The 14301-nt window shown below is 34.1% G+C and overlaps 1 protein-coding gene across 2 annotated transcripts in view; it reads right to left on the bottom strand.

Moving 5' to 3' along the window:
* The window catches only part of Ubr3 (Ubr3 ubiquitin ligase), a 452715-nt gene that overhangs the window by 211023 nt on the left and 227391 nt on the right, over window positions 1-14301 (bottom strand). For both annotated transcript variants that reach the window (XM_090383419.1, XM_090383420.1), the window contains exon 18: window positions 1822-2059. In XM_090383419.1, the coding sequence (XP_090239545.1) occupies window positions 1822-2059 (238 nt within the window). The remainder of the gene's footprint in view (window positions 1-1821; window positions 2060-14301) is intronic.

The following is a 14301-nucleotide window of genomic DNA, read 5'->3' as shown; positions in this document are numbered from 1 at the left end:
CTAATAAAGCCAAATGGAAAGTAGGAAGAGGAGGGGGAAGGTCAGTTCTCAGATTTGACAATGGATTATGATATGATGAGAGTAATATCGATCAATCACATCCAGTATCATGAATCAAATGACCAATGCCACATGTCTAGTATATTTAGATATATAGGTATATTTAGAAAACCAACAGATAAATCAGTCCAAAAAGTTATTATGCATTGCATTACATTACATTTCAGGTATATACAATTTTTTTTTAATTAACTGAATTTTTTCACTTCCATATTTTTTTGTCTTCATGTTGTTTGTTTGTTATTTGATTTTTAGGAGCATTAGCAACTAAGGCCATATTGCTCCGGGAATATGCGGTGGTCATTCCCTGACCTTTCTGCATCCTCCGTATTTGGTGATGATGGGCTCGAACCCCAGTCTAATCAAAAAGCATGTGCTACGCACTGCTGCTCCTTCCCACCTGGCTACGGAGACGCGCCTTTTTTTTTTTTTTTTTTTTTTTTTTTTTTGTCTTTATTCAATGTTTTCATTCCAATAGAAATGATATATCAATCTTTTCAATCTATTGACAGAATCTATCAATAGAATCTTTTCATTTCAATAGAAATTAAAAGAAATTAAATAATAAATAATTAACTTTTTACTAATAATTACTAATTAACTAATAATATATTAAAGTAATTCTTTCCACTTCAATGCATGTATTGTTCTGTAATACACTGCCACTACTCATATTTTCTCCTTAATTTTAATAAAAATTAAAATGAAATGTAACACATTTCACAGATCTTGGTAACAGTATATTTTTTATAAATTCAGTAAATTATAACTAAGAGTAAGCTCTTCAAAAAAATCTCTTTACTCTCTCCACTTTAATATGTGTAGTGCTTAAACCAAGAATTTTTATTTTCTGAGCATTGGCCATATTGTCCACTCATTTCTACAATCAATGCACTGCCACAAAATGTCTAGGTGATTTAGTTAGAGCGTACAATATATAGGTAACCTATGAGCAATATGATATGCATGAAAAAAAAAAATAATAATAATAAATAATAAATAAATAAAATAATAATAACCACTGGATTTATTTGGATTTTAATGAAATTTGGAAAGGATTTGACAAATCTTTCTAAAAGAGCTAAATATAAAATTTCATGCAAATCTGTCTGCTAAGAGTTAAGTTGTTACATGCAAATGGACAGAGACAAGGAAATAAAATTAGTATACAGGGAAGAAAGAAAAAAAAAAAAAACCAGAGAAGTTTGCCATTTTTCAGGCTGTCTAGTACTTATAAATCCCCATAACCACAAATAACAATTAATTATAAGTTTCTTGTCAAATGACTAGCTGTAAGATCCTCTGACCTATACAGTTGTGCCAGAATATAAACAGAAATGTAATGTATAATTTAATTCACAATTTAAAAAAAAAAAAAAAACAGTAAAGTGAAGGTAGCAATATATTTATATCCCTTAAAATATTTCCAACAATAAAACAAATTGAACTAAAACTAACTGAGAAGTGATTTCAATATCTTTTAAAAATAGGCAGCTATCCAGTTAACTAGAGAAAATATCAAGCTGATTTTTATTATTATTTTTTTTTTATTTATCATTGATAGGGGGGTAAATCCCCAAAAGTATGTAAAAAAAAAAAATTTCATTTTCTGCTATATTAAACTGTAATCACTAGGAAAACATTTTCATTATTATAAAAACAGTATTTAGTTTCTTTTGGTGATAGATAATGCAGCATTGTTTTTTTGTTTTAACACACACTTATGCTATTTACCAAACAGGCTAAATTTCAAAATAGTACCTTCTTCTGTTACAGGACTCTGGACATGGTATGTAGCACATTCCAAACTAGTGTCCATTTCTTCATCACCTTCTTCTAGATCGATTTCCATTTCTTCGACTGCACGAACAGAGAGCTTTTTATCTTCTTGAAGTATAACACTTTTCACAGTTACTGAAATGTTTTGAAGAATACAGTCTAAGGGATACCACTTAGTAAAGCTCAGATCAGGAACTTCTTGTGCAGGTAAGTTGCTATCCTAAAGAAACAAATATTTCTACAGGGCTGTTAGATTTGTAGCCCTAAACAACTATTGATAATTTTGTGAAGTATGTATTAAAAGAAAATGAATTAAAGCCAAGACTTATTTATTTCAAATTTTACATCAGTGCTAAGAATTGTTTTTGTCTTACAAGCTTTTAATCCTGCAGTAACAACACTATACCTGTGAAATCTAACTCAAAAATAATGAGACTGTGTTAAGATAAAATGTAATTTTCTATACCTTCCTAAATATAGGCAAATTTTTACTAAATACAGTTTTGATTTTTTAATCATTTTCCCAGATTTATATAGCACGAGAAGACCTTTTTAAGTCTAGTGCTACCATGTTTGTTAGAAGTTGTTTCACAATAGTATGGGAATCACATGTGTTTGCTACTAAATATTTCTCATTTGTTTCTGTTTTTTCTTATTCTTCTAAAAAAAAAAAAAAAAAAAAGTTTTTATATATATATATAAAAACTGTTTTAAATGAACAGCAACAAATACTTTGCAATGTCCAGTGGGCACACAATAATTTTTTTCATGCACTATGAAAACAGAGAAGGTGCTATTCACTCCAGTTAGAGAGTTAACAACATTCAAATTCCAATTCACTTCATTTCGCAGTATGCCAAATTTCAAATAAATTTTGAAAAAATAATTTTTAAATATAATGTGTGTGCACACTTTCAAAATTTCACACTTTAAATGGTTATTTAATTGTTTATTAAAACTAAAAAATTACACAGATTGCAATCCATTAAAAAAAGGTTAAATACTGGTATGCTCCAAGCATAATTTAAAAAAATCCATTATTTTTCTGTGAATAAAAAAAAAAGTTTAGACTTGTCAGGTCATGTACTACCATTTTCAATATAACTAGTACCATTGCAGGGGTTAAAACAAACAGGAGAGAATATGAGACAGTTACACATGTAAACTGTACAAAGAATTATTAAAGTTAAAAGAGGGCAACTTTCATATCTAAGTGTGCAAAAAAAAAAAAAAAAAAAAAAAAAACCTTATATAAAAATAGTTAAAATCGTGGAACATCAGAAACCAAACAACTGGCCTACTGAACACGGGCGTTTACAGTGATATTTAAAAATGGTATAATATCTCTAAAATGTTATTATTGTTGATTTAGTTTTAAGCCTTAAACAAGAAACCTTGCTGCTACATACTTAAAAAACATGGATCTTTGATTTCTGATAGGCCCAATTTTATATATAAAACAAGATGCTCTAGCAATCAGTAAATTTAAATTAAAATGTAGTAAAAAATCTAGGCTGACATTCAATTTCATATAAAAAGGTACAGCAGAATTTATTTATAAGGAGTATGGATATAATGAAGTCATAGCTGTTGTGAGAAGATAAAAAAAATAAATGCTAGACCAAATGTATTTTAAAGCAAAATTTTATATATGGGTATGATAATTGTGAGCCTTAAGGGTATAGTGGGCAATTGCTTAACAAGGCATAATGAGAACCCAGTATGTCATTTTTTAACCAACAAATTCAACAGCTCATAGCAATGCTAATAAAAAGGATTCTTTTTTTCTGAAGTTATTCTTCTATACAGGGCATTTGTACCTGGTTAAATTCATGTCAAAAACAAATTCAGTAACAATGTCACATTCAAAAACATGTTTAGGTAGTAATAAAGAGCAATGGAAGATAGCATTTATGTCTATACTGTTTTACACCCAAGGACATCCGACACAGCAGATTGTTGTCATTTGATATAGTGACTGGAAAGAATGAGAAACAAGCCTAGACCATATTAATTTCTTAATTTTTCATGGTGCGAAAATAACGCGCGTGCGCGCACACGCACAATGTTCAGGTGTCAATAAATGGAAGGAAGAGAGCATACAATAACAGCACTTGATGCCTGTGAGCCCCAAAAGCAGGTCATCATTCTATATGGTGTGGCCATTAAAAAGAGCACAGTACTAAATGCAGCTCTGAATGACATCTTGCATTTGGCACCAAGTGAAAATCAAGTTGGGTCTTTCCTAATGTCAATTCACAGAAAACGTAGAGAATTAATGAATAAGATTTTACTGCAACGTAGGCAATTTTTGGACTCACTCCTAATAAAAAATTCAGTATATCTTTGAAAGTATCTCGATTTTGTGCAGTTTCATTTTAATACAATTTGAAATCATATTGAAATGCCAAGTATGAAAATAAAAATCCTCTCAATTGGGGAGAAAGTAGCATTATTCATGAGCTGGAAACTTAACTCATGTACCATTCGATCATTTGGAAAGCATTTACTAGAGCACTGGGGGAGGGAATGTTGATAATAAGTATTGACAATCATAGGTGTGTTTTCTTTGACCCATGTATAAGTGTTTTGAGAGTTGAGAATTCTATTTCTTATAAAACATGATTTACCTCTAACCAGAACTTGGGCTGAGAAATTGAGGTTCATGTGTACATTGCAAAATGTGCCACTGGCAAAAATTTCTGCATTTATCCATATCTGTGGCAACAAGTCTCGTACAGGCACACTGCAAAATGGACATGATTGCTGTTTATGTAATGTCCTCCATAAGCTTGCAGATGAAACATTTACTGACTTGATAAACTTCTAGTACTCATGGTAGAATATACTTACACAGGTGTTCATTGCAATCTCCTCTACTATTGATTTACTTGTAATGGTTTCACAGTACTTGTTTCTCTAAGTTGTCTCTCACTACAGCAACAAATGTTTTATGATGTTAAATAATTCTTACAAATTTCGGTACAAATTAAAATCATAACTAATTCAGCAAGAGTAAGCAGAGTTGTAGTATCTACCATAATATCAGTTTAAAAAATTCTATACTATAAATGAGGCAGTCATTGTGGAGATTGACACTGCTAATATGTACCACTCTGCCACATTGATTGTTCACAACTCAGTAAATGATATAATCCAGTAACAGAACAATGCTATTCATGTCAGTATAGGTATATATGTTTTGTCATTTTAATACTTGAAATGCGTTTACAGGAGCTTTTCTTATTTTTAGTTGTAGAATATTCTCCTACATTTGACCTGTACAATTTTGAAACACCTTGTGGTCATGTTTTGACCCATGAGTGTGTATGTATGTATGTATACACACATACTCATGAGTCAAAACATTATGACCATCCATCTCCATGAGAGGATGCATCCCACAGCACCTAGGAGTGATATCAGTGACCAGTGCAGCATATATAGTGATGGCACAGGTAGTGGCCGTCAGTTTGTCAGTGTGAGGCTCATGCAATGAGAAAGGAAGGACCTAACGGGGCTTGAATAGGAATGATTTGTAGTACTAAGAAGGCAGGGCCAGCATGTCAGCAACTAGTCATTTTCAGCTGTTTAAGAGTTGTCGTAGTGAACGTGTGGTGGGAATGGTCCAAAGAGGGACACAACCACTCGATGACAGTTAAGGTGAATGGCAGTAAGTACATGCTATTAGGGACAACAGACTGCTCATGATCCCTCAATTAACAGTAGACTACAGCCTATCTGCAAGAGAACCATCCAGTGGGTGCTCTTGCAGGTAGGCCTGTGGAGTAGGTGACCTGTTCATGTGCAAATTTTTACTAATTGTTATTAACACCTCTGCCTGCATGGGCACAGGAGTACCATTCCTGGACACTGAACAATTGGAAAAGAGTTGCTTGGTCTGATGAATCAAGGATCCAGCTACATCATGCTGATGGACAGATGCATATTCAATGGTGAGCAGCTGCAAACAGACTGCACAGTTAGACAAAAACAGGTGTGTTTTCCTAAAAATTGAGGTCTCCCAATATAAGTAAATCCTTCACCAGAGAAGTTTGCTTTCAACGATTCATTCATTCCTGGGACATGAATAAGAAGTGCATCAGATATTTCAATTTCCCATTTCAATCTTTTCCTCTGCTTTTGTGATGTCTTTAGCTCCTTTGTTTAGCAAATCAAAGTATTTATTCCATACTTATAGTTTTTGACTACCTTATATATGTTTTTTTTTTAGCTATTCTGAGAGTTACAACTAAATGCCTGAGTATTTTTTCCACCTTTAACACATACTAAAGAGAAAACAAGTATGCTAAACTTACAGTAGTTGTTGTTTGTTTGTTATTTGGTTTTAAGGAGCATTAGCAACTAAGGCCATATTGCTCCAGGAATATGCGGTGGTCATTCCCTGACCTTTCTGCATCCTCTGTATTTGGTGGTCATAGGCTCGAACCCCGGTCTAATCAAGAAGCGTGTGTTACGCACTGCTGCTCCTGCCCACCTGGCTACGGAGGCGCCTACAGTATTCGTGTATCTTACAAATACTTCCTACCAAATATTCATTTGCATATACAGTCAATTCCGGTTATTTGGGACACATCAGGACTAGGCATTTTGGCCCGATTAAGTGGCTGCCCCAATTAATCGAAGTTTCACATAAATACAGTAAACTCCCACTATTCGTAGTATCTGTATTTGCGGTTTCGCTGTTGCTGATTTAATATAAAATGAAACCTAAAAAAATTTGAATTTTTAAGCGCCATGAACATTTTCTGCCATAAAAAACATGGGTGTGGCTAAAACCATCTTGCCCAGTCAAAACAGCACTCAATGGGTGTGTGTGTGGGGGGGAGTGCAGATGTTTCCTGCTAATCCTTGTTCAGTATGTGTTATGCACTTGTCATGGAAGGTTTCGTCGTTTGCTTTTAATTTATATGCTTATAAATTGAATAAATTTATAAATTGATATGCTTACAAAAGTGAAAAATTTGCCGTTTTGCAGTGTATTAGTGTAAACAGACTTTTTCGAGTGTGTTAACGATTAAAAGAAAGTGACTTTATTGTGGACAAGTTCTTTTCTAACCTCTACAAAAATATGGCTACGAAACTGAGTTATTAGACAAAATTTCTAATGGTGAAAGTGTCTCGTCAGTGGCAAAACATTATAAAATCAATGAGCTCTAAATCTGTGGACACAAGACAGAACTCAAAATAAAATTCAGTTAAGTTCACTCATCATTCGTGAAAAGGCAAAACACCTCTATCAACACTTTAGCGAAATTGGTGATAGCACTGGCGGGATAAGTTTTTTAGCTAGCAAAGGCTGGTTTGAAAGATTTGTTTGAAATTTCTAATAAATATTACATTTAATATTAAATTGTTTCTTATTTTCATTTCAATGCCTTATGCTTGTATTTCACTATGAACTATCTATGTACATTGTCATATTATGTAGGTACATATAATACATACATACATACATAGACAATATTTTATACAAAGACAATATTTTAGCTTTTCTTATAAATTTCATACTTTGGAACGGAACCCTTTTCGCTGCATTTTTCAGGAATGGCATTTCTCAGGAACGTAACCCCCATGAATAGCGAAAGTTTACTGTAGTTAAAAATACAATGGACCCTCACTTTACGATTGATTTTCTGTACGATCAAATCATGTTATGACACACTCACCATATTAAAGTACTGTTCGCTATATGATATGTAGTAAGTGCCGGTCATTCTGATCATGTTTGTGAACTGAATTTTAATTCTATTAATTAAACAGCAATTCTAATTAGCAAAAATAGGAGGAATATTATCCACAGGCTATAAAAGTAAAGATATATCAAGCACAAATTTATACTTTATTACCTTACCAATTAAAAAATTAAATGATACGTGAAAATCGGAAGAATATATTCCACAGGTTAGCAAAATAAATATAAATTTACACTTACGTGCATAGCTTGATTAATACATACTGTAATATGTACATACTAACTAGCTGATATTTCTGTTCACCAACATTTGTAGGTGGGGGTTAAAATTTAAAACAGTAAAAAGATAAGCAATCAATAACAAAGAACATGGCAAACACACAAATCGCAAGTAACATGATACTCACAAGTGAGAACGGAGTAACAAGTTATGAAGCTTAAAAAATAGGAATGAAGAGAAGATTCTGAAAATTTGTTTTTTATATGATTGAAGATTTCATGGAAGGGGAAACACATTTCACCATAATGTGAAAACCCACAGAATTCCGGTGACCAGTATTATCGCAAATTCAATAAGGTTGAATTTACTATCCATTTATAATAGATTGCACTAACAGAAAAATCCAATAAACAGGGGACTGCTAATTGTTTTATGGTTGTGACCTCCAGAAATCTGACCGAACCACGTGGTATGGTTGAAGACAATCGTAGGGTAATCTCGAATGCTGCAGTCTCCTGCCCCGATTAAATGGCATGTTGTAACGATTAAGCGAAGTAAACCCTGGATATTTTCTCGATTGGGTTCTGTTCTTTAAGATCTGTCCCAAATAAACGGCTGCTCTGTTTAACCGGTGGCCTGAATAACCGGAATCCACTGTGTATCTTTGTAGGGAGATAACCTGGAAGGGGGCTATGGAATCAGAATTGGATATAATGCCCTCCCAGGGACAAACAGAACATATGCTGAAAATTTGCTACTGACTTGACATTTTTTTTATCTATTAATTCTGAAATACACTTATACAATTATATATATGGATAACTCAGAGTATGTAAAAAAAAAAAAAAAAAACAACCTTGGATTTCTGTTGTCTCATTTCTATGAATTTAGAATGACTTGGCAAATCTTTCAAGAGCCAAATTCACTTTCACCGCAGATTTCACTGCAATTTGCTCACTTTGAGTTGAATATGTAACATGCTACATGCAAATAGGAAGAAAAACTGAAGACAGCCTTTTTATGCACTGGAAACAAGCTTAAAAATGAATTATCTACAGTCATTTGATGATAAATGCTTGATACTTTAAATTCTTCTGGAAGCAATATATGATGAAATAAGATCATTCTAAAGATCTGGAGAGCCAGAAATAGATGAAAGCCCATGAACATTAACTACTGCATTACGGATAATACTATAAATTATGTACCATTATAAAAAAAAATCTTTATGTAAAATATAGGCATTAATTTCCAATTATCAGAGACCTGCTACTTTAAAATTCATGTGTTTAATGATGGGAGTGTAGATTCATCACTTGATAATCCAAAAAATATGAAAACATATCATAATGAAGTGTGATTTGTAACTAACAGACTTTTTCATGTTTTAAGGGCAGCTCTTGTGTTTTCTCCTTTTTGGAAGAGGAAGCAGTTTTCCCCTTAAAGGAAGAAAGAAACAAGGATAAACAAATACATCAAAAGTAAAATCTAAGCTTATTTAATGCTTTTCAGAAAGAATGAGGAAGCTTTTTGCCAGAAACCTGTATGATATTGCTATAAAATGGAACCTTTAAGGTAATTATAAAGACATTTAGCATGAGATTCAAGGAGGTCATTTTATTAAAACAGCAGAGAGCCACTTTATAATAAAATTATTTGTGTTTTGTTACAGAGGAAACAATTAGATTCATGTGATGTATAATGATATAAATTATTAGTGGGACAGTTACAATACAATATTGTTGGGTTTTAGGTGCATCATTAACTTAGATTATATTGCACCATTGTGTATTATGTCTGTACACTGACTGATTCACATGTGTGGGCTGAATAACCCATAATAACTCATGGTGGGGGGGGGAAATCCCTACTCCCTCTACCTCAGATTCGCTATCTACTCAAGTGAAGATGGCTTCGGAAATTCCTGAGGTCATTTCTAGGAATCAAACCCAGAACTCTCTAAAAGAATGACAAGTAGCAAAATGACTATGCTGTCACAGAGGACAGTTAAGATATAGTACCTCTATTATTGACACAACTTTAAAGGTTTCTTTGTGTGATCTATCAGTTTATTTATTTTTCATTACTTTGAATTAGTATCGATATAAACAAATAATGCAAACCAGATTTATAACCTCTTTCAAAGAGATATACCTGGCTTAAGTATACAAGGTATAATCAAAAAGTTCCAGAGCTGAACTTGTTAAAAATAGCCAAACATCAAATATGAAAAACTTTTAATTTGTAACCTAGAATGTCTAGAATTTTTTTACTATAAGCAGCAATTTGGATGTATATACACAAAGATTTATTTTTATCAATTGTTGATAGTAAGCAATTTTATACTGTCATTTTTCAGAATGTCACTTTTTGAACAGAGATCTCCAATAAATTTTTTTTTTTTTTTTTTTTGTTAAAAAATTAGCCTCAGACACTAAAAATGACTGTCAACACATACTGTGAAAAATCTTTATGGAGGGGCAGGATATTTGAATGGTATAAGTATGTGAAAGAAGTATGTGAATATCACTGAGGATGATGCAATATCTCCCATATTTGAAGCATTATTAATAATGTTTCAAATGTGAGAGACCATGTCTCTGATTAGAAGCATTACTTGGGCCAATAATAAAATAAGAATTGAAAATATAACATGTTATGTTGGAATATTATATGCTACTTACTGAGCCACCATATTTAATATTTTAAACATGAAAAGATTATGGAACTTCTTCAGAGGATCAGATAACTTTATTATCTGCAGGAAAACATTAGTCATCCAAATTAGACTCCCATGTCTTCCAGGGAAAAAAAAATTTGGACTGACAAGCCTAAAGATAGAGTTATACTAAAATTATTTTTTGAAGATAAAAGAATAATTCATTATGAATATACATATCATAATGTCAATAAGACTGTACTTGGAAATCATTAGGAACTTCTGAGATGAAATCAGACAGAGACCTTAATTTAGTGCAGGAAAAAACCGAAACTACTCTATGGCAATATTTGTGCTCATTGTGCAACCTTATTCGCCTGATGTTATATCATATGATTTTTTTTTCCTAGCTAAAGAATTCAATGAAGGAGATGAAAATTTTCCAGTGAATCAGAAGTTATGGTAGCCATGACAAACAGGATCAAGGGACTTTCAGATAAGACTTTGAAGAAGCTTTTCTGTAAATGATAAATGATGAAAAAATGTGTAAATAACGAATGTTATTATTAAAAAAAAAAAAAAAAAACCTGATCAGTAATTATCTGGAAAGATAACATTTGTAAATGCTAGGAGTTTAGTAAATAAATTTGATGAATTTGAGGTATTGCTCAAAACATCAAAGGCAGATATTGTTGGGATTTCAGAGACGTGGTGTCACACAGATATAAGGAATGCAGAACTGGAATTTGGGGAGTACAATGTCTACAGAAAGGATAGACAGGATAGGAAGGGAGGAGGGGTTATGCTATTAGTAAAGAAATACAAAATCCAAGGAAGTGAAGCCAGTCGACATTGCTGGACAGTGCAGTGTCGAGTCAGTTTGGTGTGACATAAGCATTGGGAGATCAAAATTGAGAGTAGGAGTGTGATATAGGCCTAATGACTCTGATGAGTATAATAAGAAACTGTACAGGGAAATACAGTGGGCCAGTAAATCAGAGAGTCTTATAATGGGGGATTTTAATTTCCCAGATATTGACTGGAATTTGGGGGCTGGTCACTCACACACTAGCAAGGCTTTTGTGGATTTATTGGATGATTGTTTTCTACATCAGCATGTTCGGGAGGCAACTAGAGGGAGCAATACTCTTGATTTGATTATCAGCAGTGATTCTTCATGCATTAAGAATCTGCAGGTAAATGAACCACTAGGTGGCAGTGATCACAGTGTGCCTCTTTTACTCAAAGAGGTAACCACCATTAGGGGTAAAGGGAAGGGTTATTGCTTTCATAAAGGTGACTACGATGGACTGAGACAGTATTTAAATTCTATACAGTGGGACCAACTGATGATGTTACCAACAGCAAATTCAAAATGGGAAGCATGCAAAGAACTTATCTTGGAAGCTACTAGGCTTTACATACCAACTAAGAAATATTGTTCAAGGTTTAGGCCTAAGTGGATGTCAGATGAACTAACGAGACATATGGCAGAGAAGAAAAATGCATGGGATACATACAAATTAACACGTGACACAGATTTTGGTTTGAATTTTATTGGCGCATTAGCATCTAAGGCTATAATGCGCCCCGTGACACAGAAGCCTATGATAGATACAAGTTGATCTGTAACCAAGTTACAAAGGAGGTTAGGCAGGCAAAGGCAGATTATGAGAAATCTTTGGCAAGGGATGCAAAGAAAAACAGCAAAGAGTTCTTTACTTATGTATTAGTAGTGGCATGTGATGCAAGAAAGCAAGTGTATGAGCTTATGCAGCATCAGCCAAAAAAAAAAAATCACACCATTCCCTCCGAATGCCTGTCCTGTAAACTCTAGAAGGAAGGGGATGAATCAGATTAGTCCACTTGATATCGATGGGTCAACTGTTTATGACCCTGCTCAGGTAGCTAACAAACTAAATGAATATTTTGCATCGACATTCACACATGAGGAGTTATTCAGCGAGGGGAATGCCAGAGGTGTATTCAACTCTGGCAGTAAGCTACAGAATCTTGTAATAACTGAGAGTAAAGTGGAGGAGAAATTGTTGAAGATAAATACAAGAAAGGCACCTGGGTGGATAGGATCTATCCAGTTATATTAAAGGAGGCAGCAAAGGAAGTAAGCAAACCCTTAGCCATAATTATGAGAGCTTTCTTGGACTCAGGGGAAGTACCCATGGACTGGAGATGTGCAAATGTGACCCCAATTTACAAAGGAGGATCAAAGGGCGACACAAGTAATTTTAGACCTGTTAGTTTAACTTCTGTTCATCGAAAATTAATGGAGGCACTGGTTAAAGAAGCACTGCAGGATCATCTAGGCAAGACTTCAGTTATAGCTCAGACACAGCATGGTTTTGTTAAGGGGAAGTCTTGCCTGACCAATTTAATTGGATACTATGATGCAGTCACAAAAGAACTGGATGCAGGGAATAACTTTGATATTATATACTTGGATCTTAGAAAGGCTTTTGATACTGTTCCGCATGGAAGACTGCTGCACAAATTGGAGCAGTGTGGCATTGGAGGAAAATTGCTGCTATGGATAAAGGGGTGGTTGAGGGGGAGAAGACAGAGGCGTAATCAATGGACACTGCTCATCGTGGACTAATGTTATTAGTGGAGTCCCTCAGGGTTCAGTATTGGGTCCATTATTGTTTTCTGTATTTATAAATGATATTGATGATGGTATATCAAGCTTAATGTCCAAGTTTGCAGATGATACGAAGGTTGGCAGGGTTGTCAAGGACACTACTGACACTATGCTACTGCAACAGGATGTGGAAAGGTTGAGCAGATGGGCTGAGAAGTGGCAAATGAAGTTTAACATTGACAAATGTAAAGTGCTACATATGGGAAACAGCAACCCCACAGCAATGTATCAACTCTGTGGTGCTACACTGACAGTGGTAGAGAATGAAAGGGACTTGGGGGTGGTTGTGCAGGCAGATATGAAGTTTTCTGAGCAGTGCAGACTGGCTGCAAGAGTACCTCATGGTGTATTGTCGATGATATATAGGAATTTTTCTAGCAGGGATAAGGAGGTGATTATTCCCTTGTATAAGGCAATGGTCAGGCCACACCTAGAGTACTGTATAAGGCCTAGAGGCCTCATTTCAAGAAGGATGTAGAGATGCTGGAACGAGTACAGAGAAGGGCAACAAGATTAGTGAATGGAACAAAGGGGTGCTCTTACGAAGATAGGCTTAAATTTTGCAAATTACAGTGTCTGGGGACTAGGCACCAGTGAGGTGATCTGATAGAGGTGTATAAAGCGTTGAATGGTTTGAGCATGCTCAATGCTGATGGGATTCTTCCTCTTGCTCAGAATAATAACCTGAGAGGACATAAATTCAAATTGGGAAAAGACAGATGTAGGATAGACGTGAGGAATTTGCCTTTAGCCAGCAGGTGGTTGGTTGGTGGAATAGACTTCCATCCCTTGTCGTGGAAGTTGATAGCCTAAATAAGTTAAAGGCTCAGCTGGACAGGTATTTCTAACGAACAGAGGGGTGAAGTGGAAGTGGTTATTTTTTATTTATTTATTTATTTATTTTATTTATTTTATTTTTTTGGCTGATGCTGCATAAGCTTGCTTTCTTGCATCAAATGCCTCTACTAATGCTAATGCTAAATAAAAATTATTCAGTCCTGGAATTTTTTGATCCTACTCTATACATATTTAATTTTTTGGACATTATCCCCTAAAGAATTTCGGTAGTGTTTCCTTTATACTTGCATACTTTATTTTGTTAGGGTGATATCAAAAGAATTGTAAACAACCTTGATTTCAGAAAGTTTTCTGATTCTAATGGCATTTGCCATTTATTCTTAAAACCGTGTACACAAATCTTAATATGTACT

Source organism: Mastigoproctus giganteus, chromosome 10 (genome assembly GCF_048544385.1).
Source record: "Mastigoproctus giganteus isolate SK-2022 chromosome 10, ASM4854438v1, whole genome shotgun sequence".
Taxonomy (NCBI): Eukaryota; Metazoa; Arthropoda; class Arachnida; order Uropygi; family Thelyphonidae; genus Mastigoproctus; species Mastigoproctus giganteus.
Note: the sequence above shows the minus strand (reverse complement) of the source record. Positions and strands in the feature narration are given on the sequence as shown.